This window comes from Quercus lobata, chromosome 2 (assembly GCF_001633185.2).
Source record: "Quercus lobata isolate SW786 chromosome 2, ValleyOak3.0 Primary Assembly, whole genome shotgun sequence".
Classification (NCBI taxonomy): domain Eukaryota; kingdom Viridiplantae; phylum Streptophyta; class Magnoliopsida; order Fagales; family Fagaceae; genus Quercus; species Quercus lobata.
This window is the reverse complement of record NC_044905.1, coordinates 34774959-34785016: the sequence shown is the minus strand read 5'-3', so window position 1 is coordinate 34785016 and position 10058 is coordinate 34774959. Positions and strand designations below refer to the sequence as shown.

Here is a 10058-nt window from a genome sequence, read left to right as displayed (position 1 = left end):
TGTTTTTATATATTTTTGTCACTATCAATTAGCATTCTTTTTGGTAGAGGTTATCCTTACGTTTCCCTTTTCTTATTTTCCGAGAGAAAGTTAAGTAATACGTTTCCCTTTTCTTAAAAAAAGAAAAAAGAACGAGAGTATGTGTTATGAAAATTAAGTTTCATACGTATATTCATGATGATTTTTAACGGGTTGTAAATCCTATAACCCTTATCTGGTCTTTAACTGGCCGAGTAAACTCGTATTATCTGCATTTCCTTTTTTCACATAAAATCTTAATTAAAATGAAAAAATTGTGAGCATATTCTTTTTGTCACAAAGAAGTGAAAACACCAAAAGTTAAATAATACAAATTCTTAAGTTTTTGGTTTGAAAGCTATATAATACAAATTCTTAAGTTTTTAGTTTGAAAATCAAGGGTCTTGTAACTGAATTTGCATCTCCTCATACTCTAAGTGTTTAGGATGGAAAAAAGTTTGAGTTGTAGAGTTAGCAGTATATTGTAATCATCTCTTTAACAAAAAAAAAGTTTTTGATTTGAAAATCACTTTAGTCCCATAATTTCAGAAAATTAATTGTAGTAGGTTGAAAATAAAGTGCTCCTGTTGTAGTATATAAACTGCGTAATAAAGTTAAGAGAATAGTAATAAAATCATTTCAAAATTTACCCAAAAAGACATAATTATATTTATTATAGTAGGGTTATGCGTAAACTATGTAAGACAACGTTTATCCAGCCAAGGTAATTTAAAGAAGTTTGATAGAAGTTCTAAAAAAGACAATAGTATATTGTAGGAAATAATCGGCACTAAAAACATATTACACAAATTTTAATAAATTAAAAAAAAAAAACTCACCCACCCCCCAAAACAACATATATAATGAATTCACATAAAAAAAAAAAAATAGTGATTTTTTGTTACATAGATGAGTAAAGAAAACCCGATATAAAGATTAAAAGAAAAGAAAATAAACAAGAAACTTTTGCTATAATTTCTTTTATATAAACTAGTCGATATCCCGCCCGATGCACAATGCATTTTGATAAATTTTGTAAGAAATTATTTATGACCCATTGATTTCATGAATACTATTATTGTTAGTCACACTTAATCTATGAGGTTTTCTACTAAAATTAAATTCAGACTAAATACATTGGTGTTTGGGGGGGGGGGGGGGGAATTTCTCTAATTCATGTAACCAAGAAATGTCACCAGATTATAGTGAAATTATTACCTACAAACGTGTTGGTTTCTGAGTGTCTTTCTTGTATTATTTATGTTTTATATATCAATTAGCTATAAAAACTTCTAGAATTTCATGATACAACAATAGAAAAAATAATGTTATAGTGATGCAATAATATCACAATTTAATCTCCAAATTTTAATTGAATAAAAAGTAGCCAAAATAGATCCTTACCAGGTATACGCATCATATAGAAAACCAAAAATATAAATTGGCACATAATATGAAAAAATAAACCTAAATAAATTACAATGCTACATAAGTAAAACCGTATACATAAAATCTAAATAAATATTTAAGACGAACGTAATATTTTGAAAATTAACATACCTCTCAGAAAGAAAAACAAAGATATTGTGAGAAAATTATGGAAGTTTAATTTTTAAGTCCAAAGAAAATGGAGATTTATACTGGATAAATGTAGAGACAAATAATATTTGTCCAATTCATTGAATTCAACTCTTGCAATTCTGCATTGAAGTTAGTCTTATGTAGAAAATTGAAAAGTTTTTTTTAATTCCTACATTTCCTATGACTTTTTAGATTCATCCGTATCAATTCAAAATATGTAAAGTTATTAATGCATACAAATTCTTTGAATTTTATTCCTACATTTCCCATGACTTTTTAAATTCATTCGTATAATTCAAAGCATGTAAAGTTATAAATGTATACAAATTCTTTGAATTTTATTAATACATTGAAATAAATGCATTTGCCATTACTTAATAGCTTGACATAAATGCTAAATTTAGATGAGGTCGAAACCTAAATGAGAAGGATGTCATATAATGTGCCACTTGGCAAAAACTCATACTTTCCCAAACGAGATCTCCGCTTTTATATATATGTTGAATTGAATTGATGTGGAGACAAATAATATTCGCTCAATTCATTGAATTCGACTCTTGTAATTCTGCATTGAAGTTAGTCTTATGCTGAAAATTGAAAAGTTTTTTTAATTCTTACCTTATCCATGACTTTTTAGATCTATTTGTATCAATTCAAAGCATGTAAAATTATAAATGTATACAAATTCTTTGAATTTTATTCTTACATTTCCCATGACTTTTTAAATCCATTCATATCAATTCAAAGTATGTAAAGTTATAAATATATATAAATTCTTTGAATTTTATTAATTCATTGAAATAAATGCAATTTCCATTACTTAATAGTTTGACATAAATGCTAAATTTAGATGAGGTGGAAGCTTAAATGAGAAGAATGTTATACAATGTACCACTTGGTAGAACGTCGTGTTTTCCTATATGAGGTCTCCGCTTTTATATATATATATATATATATTGATTTTATTTTCTTTAATAGTAAAGTTTAAAAATAATAATGAAGTTCATTAGAAACAAACTCACAAACTGGGGGTGTTTTGAATAAAAAGAAAATTCCATTAATGTTGATAGGTGACGGGCTTGGCAGAGAGAGATCGAAGATTAACAAATTGATGATTGCAACGTGAGAGTGTGAGGCCAAAGATGCGAAGATAAGCCACAATACTAATAGAGGGAGGTTGGCCCTCACCAGACTTAGGAGGGAAAAATAATTTATTGAGAAGAGCAAAAAGAAAAAAAAATGATAATAAGAAAGTGAAAGATTTGTGAGTATAATACTGTGAAACAAACAAAACAAAAACCAAAACCAAATGAGAAAATAATCTAGTTATTAACTTATTGTAATTGCCTTCATTGTACCCGTTTTCACCTTAACATTTAACAAGAAAACAATCTAGTTATTGTCATTGCCAATATTCCCCCCTTTTTTTCTTATAAATATTCATAAAAGGATATAAAATTTTATTGATGAGAAAAACAGTATTACTAATAGTCCCATTTCAAGTTCAACCAATGCATTTTAAAAAAAAGGGTTGAACCAGAATGTAGCCACATTTTAGTTTAACTAACGTTGGCACTTGTGTTGTGTTAGTGTATCATGCACATTACATTTAGCACATATTGATATCTTTGGTTGATTAAAATCAAGGAATATTATTTGTCTTTGATTTTGGTCTAATTAATGGATTTTCTTAAGTCAAATTTAGTTTTTATAAATAGTATAAAAACATAATTCTAAATAGTAAAGATGTAGTCATTAAGAACTTTCAGTTGAGTCCAGAGCTAAAATTTCCTAGTGATAAAACTGACACTTCATATTTGAGACTTATAATCTTGTATGAGACTTATAATCTTGGTCATACAAGAAGCATGAGAGACTTTTGTTCTCTCTTACAATTTGAAATGGCAAAGCATAACTATTTCTTGCACCAAAAGCAAATGCCAAAAACTCATTGATGGGGAAGGAAACCTTTCTAAAGAAACCAGAATAAGAAAAGACAAAAAGAAGCTTGGGAAACAGAATAGCTTGTCCCCCTAACTTGAACAAAGAATCCCACTCTTCCATCCTCAGATGCTACTATAAACTCTCACTTGGAGTCATGACTCTGCATATCCTCCCTCAAAGATGGATAGCTCAATCAGCCAAGACTTGATTGAAAGCCATGAAGGTGATGATGGTTATTACTACCTTAAAGATGATGGCACTGATGAATCCTATTACATATATGTTATCAATGCAGTCCTAAGTGGTACTGCACGTCTAAATGTTCTATTACCCACAGCCACCATCCTTGCCTTCACCATTTTGGCTCCTCTATTGACCAATGATGGAAGTTGCACCACCTTCAACCGCTGGCTAATGGGTTTCTTCTTAGCCATTTCAGCAGCCTCTTGCATCTTCTTTGCATTCACAGACAGCTTTCGGACTTCCACCGGTAGGTTATATTACGGAGTGGCAACATTTAGAGGGATATGGACTTTCAATGGAGGCCAGAAGAAACCACTTATACCGTCCGATTATAGGCTGAGATGGACTGATCTCTTCCATGCATCACTTTCGTTGATCGCTTTTCTTACTTTTGCAGCGTTGCACATTGATGTGGTACAGTGTTATTATCATAAACTGCCTAGGAGGGTGACCAACACTGTACCTCTTGTGGTTGGTTTTGCGGTGAGTTTCTTGTTTGTGGTTTTCCCTTCCAAGAGAAGGGGTATTGGGTATCCCTTTTTGCTGCAGAAGGACACTTCGTACTCAAGACGTTGAGAGAATTTTTCTTTTTTCCGGCAGAATCCCTGAAAAGCTGTAGCAATTTTCTTGTTGAAAACAAGACTTGTATAGCATTGTACCAATTCTTATATGATAAGAAACGGTGAAGTAATTTCTTTAAGAGCTGTAATTCCAATAATTCTCACTCTAACGGCAGGATAAGAGTTATGTTAGAAGTTGAAGTTTTTAAGTCAAACTTCAACGTGTTAGAAAAACTTCTAGAAATAGGTAGATCCGGGGAGGTTTAAAAGACTGAACATTCCAAGCATATTAATTTCTATTCATTCCTAACAAAATATCAGCTGATAATGAAAGATAGAAACTCTATTAAGAAAGAAGATTGCTATCTAGTTCTTTAGCATTAAACAAATTTCTTTAGGGGCTATGATTTTATGATATTTAACGAATAAAAAACATGTAAGAATAAAAGGTAAAGGGCATTCAAGAATATGTCTCACATGACTGGTGGATCATAATCTTATCATGACAGTAGCTAAATAGAATACAAGAGAATGAATAGAGAAATTAAACTTTGATTTTAGGTACAATGACAGCGAAGTGGAATTGATACACCAGGTGGTTTTCTTTTCTCTCGGACTATGGCTTCCTTAATCATGGGCAATTTCTGATGAACCTTTTTCCATACGTGATTCACAGCACCATCAGGATTAATTGGCCCAATACCTCCTGGATGCCCGTTGTCATATTCAAAAATAGGCTGAACATGAGCCATATTTTGTCGAAATTTATTCTTCTGCTCCTCAGAAAAGCTTTTGAGATAACCCACTAGCCAATTTGGCCTTAACGCATCATTAACTGCCACAAAAACCGAGAACTCTGAATAATCTACCATACCTTCAAATGGGAGCTCAATGTTATCACTGACAATAACAGGTATACAGAGACTTTGAATGGCATCAAAAAGTCGGCATGAAGTGGGAGTGTCCCCAGCTGGGTGCAAGCAGAACTCTGATGTTCTCATCCCTCTAATTGACTGCTCCAGCCCAGTAGCATTAGGGAAGCCTTCTTCCATAATAATACCTGGTTCCTTAACCAACAGGTCCCACAATTTCTCTCGAACTATGCCTCCCTGTTAATGGAAAAAGATAATAATCAATGTTGCATGCATGGTAGGATATTCAGGAATATTCATAATACAAAAAGACAGCTGAAACGGGGAAACTCTTTTGTATTACCGTTGTAGGGTGTCAATTATTGTTTATCACACAGTAAAAAATGATAAAGAAAACATGAAATGTATTATGTATACTTTAATTCAATTATGAAGCAGGATAAATAACCTTGAAAAGTCTTCAATATAGACATCATCTCATCTATTTCACACAAGCATAAAACCTATTTCTAAAAATTGCCAAGATTGTCAATTGTTTATCAAAAGAGAAAAAAAAAATACATTTAAGGAAACTAAAATGCCCTTACAGCATAAAAAGTGTTGACGTATCACATATTAATCAAGAATGCAAATGATGGTAAAAATTGTCGAAGCAATCATAAGACAAGATGCCAAAACTACCTATTCTGAGGTGTCCCAAGTGAAATTGAAACCTTCTACTAAAAAGAGCTAAGACATTTGCATGACAAACCAGGCAAGGCCAGGTGTTGTTATCGAGAGAGAGAGAGAGAGAAGGGGGGGGGGGGGGGGGTGGAGTTTAGTCAGTAGAGAAAGAGTGACTAAATAAATATACATGTAATGAAGAGTATTAAGGCAATAAGGCAGGAGGAATTTATCTTCAAGTGATATTTCCTTCTATTGAGTCCAAGGTGTCAACATAAGATGCTGTTTTTGAGGCCAAGTTCAGCTAAATTGAGGAAGTTGAACATCACAGAACAAAAGAAAGCAGGAAACATAGCATATCAAACTGCAATAGAGATTTAGATGTATGTTACTGACCCGGTGCCTATGTTTAGCCCCTTTAAAATAAAGAAGCATTTGGCGTCTTTGGTCTTCTGATAATTGCAATCTAGGTAGTAGATGGGTGTATGGAACAATAACATCTTTGAGTAGTGAAACTTGGGTGTGTTGAATCATATCTGGTGTGCTACTATTGGATGATTTTGAGTCAAGCCGGAACCATCCGCCAAAATCTACCACAAGGAGAATAGCTGGGGCTATCTCAGCTCTGACATGCCACATTGCAACTGGGTCTGCCAAAGAATGCTTCAAGTTTTAACATAACCTGACAATCCAAAGACTAAACTATAAGCTGCTAAAACATGCAACAAATCTTTTGTTCATTTTCTTTCTTCGCACTGTCAAGCAGTGTGAAAAATCAGGCAAAAAATGACTGTTTTCATCTGAATTTAATTTTCACATTAATGATGAATTGATGATAACTGAAGTTTGAGTTTTCACAGTAGTCTTGAAAGATTTTGTTACAATCTACACTGACATCCACCAGATACTTGAACTTTGAACAGATTCAAGGAAATTAATTGTACCAAGTTGAATAAACATCCTATAGAAACTGGAAATATAAATTGGTTTGTCTCAAATAGCTTCATGTTACCCAAAATTCAGATGGATAAAGGCAACCATTCCAAAATTTTAACTAAAACACAAAAGCAAACTTGAATTTCAGAGTTAAATGGTTTCTCCTACATTAAGGTATCTTCAACAATTTCAATTTGTTTATTTGGTTTTCCCACATACTCAAGGCATAGAACTTAGTCCAAACCCTACGGAAACTGTCTAAATTAGGTTTTCTAGGAGTTCATTAAGGGAAGTTAATGAAGATAAGATACATAACAAGGAGGTTAAAAGGTTCAAAAGGTGAGGAATTTTCCTCTAAGATGCACAGTTCTTTTATGACTTTTAACACCTGATCGTTTTTTATTAAGAAAAAAGGGAAATATTGACCAAGCATGTATACCAGAAACTGGAACGCACATATTTAAGGCTCCTCATCCTCTAAACAGCTACAAGTCAACCATTGTACAAGGCACATTGCCACAAATAGGACAGGGGCCAAATCAAATTACACCTATAATGAAGCAAATGAAGATTATTAACTTTTGTTGTGTGTATTGCACCAGATGAGACTCCAATTTCTCAGAATGCCCAACCTCAGCATCAAGTTGAGAGGATCCATTCAAAAGAAAGGATCTATAGGACCAAGTACTAGCTAGACAATTCAAATCCAAAAAAACCCAACAGATTAAAACAAAAATTTGTGGGGAATCTGGGGTTGGTTTCAACAGAAAGAACAGAAGCCACAAAACAATGATATGGAAAATAACCTAGCACCTACTAAATTACTACATTTGCAAAATCAAAAAACCTCTAAAAGGTTTTGGAAGAAACGGGCACTCCTAGTCCTGGATCATTATTATTTTAGCCCAAAATGATCCACGGCCACAATAAGGGAGTGACTAATAACCAATGAGATTCTTTGTAAATTTATGATATCCAAACAGCCCCAATTATACACCCATGTTATGATTCACTGAAATGTCATTTTTCCTCCTAATGAACAGAGGGATTCAAATAGGTCTCTAAGAAATATCCAAGTTATGATTTTCAGAAAAGATAATCTCAACTCATTATCATTGAACCTGGGCTATTAGGGTAATTTTGATAATCCAAACATTATTCTAACATGCCATGTCCAAGGTGGCACCCTTCTCATCCTGCAAGACACAATCAACAATCTCATGCTAGATATTGTTCAATGCTACACTTTGTGCCATGTGTTTGAAATTAACTAGGGAACTATATGTAACTGTACCTAAGTTTTGCCCTTCCTAAAAATATAGGAGTACCTCAGTAAAAATATTTGCTCTCCACAGCATTTTAGTTGGGGATTCAAATGGTTTTTAATCAATTACATGTAATGAAAAATAGAGAGGAGAGAGAGGGCTAATTACTTCATGCAAATATTAAGATTGAGTAATTAACTGGGATCAGAATCAAAGCAAAACGATTCATATTTAGAGTTTTCCTTAAATGGGTCATAGAGGAAACAGCAACTTTCCTTCCTCAGATTCAAACACAATCATTGAAAGTAAATGGTGTCCTATTGTTATCCTCAACCAATTTCTCAGTAACCCAACAAAGATTAAGCATTAATAGTAATGAACCCAAAAACACAAAAATGGAAAATGGATCATCAAATTAATAGTACCAGTGAGAATATACAACCCAAAAAAAAAAAAAAAATCCAAATATACAAATGGGATCAGAGTCAAATAAAGAACAATTCAAACTTAGAGTTTTCCTTAAATGGGTCATTAAGAAAACAGAAACCATCCCTCCTCAGATTCAAACACAATCTTTGAATGTAATGGTGTCCTATAGTTATCCTCAATCATTTTCTCAGTAACCCAACCAAGATTAAAACATGTTTGTACAAAATTAATAATAAAAACATACCAAGCATTAATAGTAATGAATCCAAAAAGGAAAAAAAGAACCCAAGAACACAAAAAATGGAAAATGAATCAAGAACAACTCAAAACACTAACATTACCAGTGAGAACAAATACATGGTCTCGGCCACCGGAACGGTTCCAAGCTTGACTTTTGGTAACGAAATCGAGAACCTCTCTCTGCCTCTCATAGTCCTTGTTCTCATCAACCTTTTTCCTAAACACTCCCTTGTTTGTTCCAAGCTGTAACTCAGCGCTTAAAGTGGCAAAAAAGGGGACAAAAACGACATCAGCTTGGTTAAGATCGAAAACCCGTTTGGCAAACGAGCTTGTTCGTAGGTTGTCGGGGGTCATGAGGTCAGCCATGATCCAATACTCAGCGCTGTACTGTTTGATGAGTGGGTTTTCAGGGTAAGGAGGAAATTTGAGGTTTGTGGGGATGTGGGTTTTGTGGTGGGGATTGTTTGGGAGACGAGAGTCGAAGGTGGGGGAGGAATAGTAGGTGTCTAAGAGGCCATAGTTGAGGGATCTGGGGAGGTCGGAGATGTAAACTTTGAGGTGGTGAAGGGGAGCTTGGGTTTGGGTTTGGGTTTCGGGGTTGGAGAAGAGGAAGAAGAGGGTGACGGAGAGAGTGCAGATGAGGGTGAGAGAGAGGAAGAGAGTTGGGATTGAGCATAGGGACGGGACGGGTGTGGAGGTGTTCTTCAGAGCCATGTTTTTTTTCTTTTTTTGAGAAGAAGTTGTTGTTAAGAGCGTCAGATGAGGAAATATATGGTTCTAACTAGGAAGTGGTATCCTTCTCACAAAAAAAAATACAAAACTAAAAAAAAAAAAAAAAAAAACACTAGGAAGTGACCAAAATACTATAACTTTATTCATGAAATTAAAGGTACAGAAATATCATAGATAATGGCTTGTTCTAAAAAAATAAGGAAACTCTTCAATCCAAGCAGAAAAATCAACCAGACCTAAAGCATGTTTAGCTAAAAAATAAGTAGGCCTATTGCCTTATCGTCAAACATGAGAGAAACCGACATTTCGAAATTCATGACATTCAGTTAGAGATCCATAAATCACATAAGCAATAGGAGATGAAGCACATGACACTTCTTTTAAAGCTTGGACCATTACAATAGAATCCCCTTCCAATATAAATTCTCTAGTGCCCACTTCCTTCGCAAAAAAGATGCCAGCTTCAAATGCCATTTGTGACTACCACACCAATACCAACAACTTTTTGAGATGAGAAGACTGCACCATCAACATTAATCTTATAAAGAGGGTATTTAGGTGGAGACCACTTTGCT

At 33.7% G+C, this 10058-nt stretch overlaps 2 protein-coding genes across 2 annotated transcripts; one reads left to right on the top strand and one right to left on the bottom strand.

Moving 5' to 3' along the window:
- The first annotated feature begins 3723 nt into the window (after positions 1-3723).
- Positions 3724-4362, top strand: LOC115963614 (protein DMP2-like). Its single transcript, XM_031082689.1, has one exon. It carries the CDS (start codon positions 3724-3726, stop codon positions 4360-4362), a length of 639 nt encoding a protein of 212 aa, XP_030938549.1.
- Positions 4363-4696: 334 nt separating this feature from the next.
- Positions 4697-9476, bottom strand: LOC115975442 (probable arabinosyltransferase ARAD1). Its single transcript, XM_031096219.1, has 3 exons — positions 8853-9476; positions 6278-6531; positions 4697-5455 (listed from the first exon to the last, which is right to left on the bottom strand). The coding sequence occupies exons 1-3, from the start codon at positions 9463-9465 to the stop codon at positions 4904-4906; spliced, it is 1419 nt and encodes a 472-aa protein (XP_030952079.1). The 5' UTR covers positions 9466-9476; the 3' UTR covers positions 4697-4903.
- Positions 9477-10058: the final 582 nt, after the last annotated feature.

Coding starts and splice junctions, on each gene's coding strand:
- LOC115963614 (XM_031082689.1), top strand. CDS start 3,724: ATGGATAGCTCAATCAGCCAAGACTTGATTGAAAGCCATGAAGGTGAT.
- LOC115975442 (XM_031096219.1), bottom strand. CDS start 9,465: ATGGCTCTGAAGAACACCTCCACACCCGTCCCGTCCCTATGCTCAATC. Junction 6,532..8,852: donor CCATGTATTTGTTCTCACTG/GTAATGTTAGTG, acceptor ATTCTTTGGCAG/ACCCAGTTGCAATGTGGCAT. Junction 5,456..6,277: donor GGGCTAAACATAGGCACCGG/GTCAGTAACATA, acceptor TTCCATTAACAG/GGAGGCATAGTTCGAGAGAA.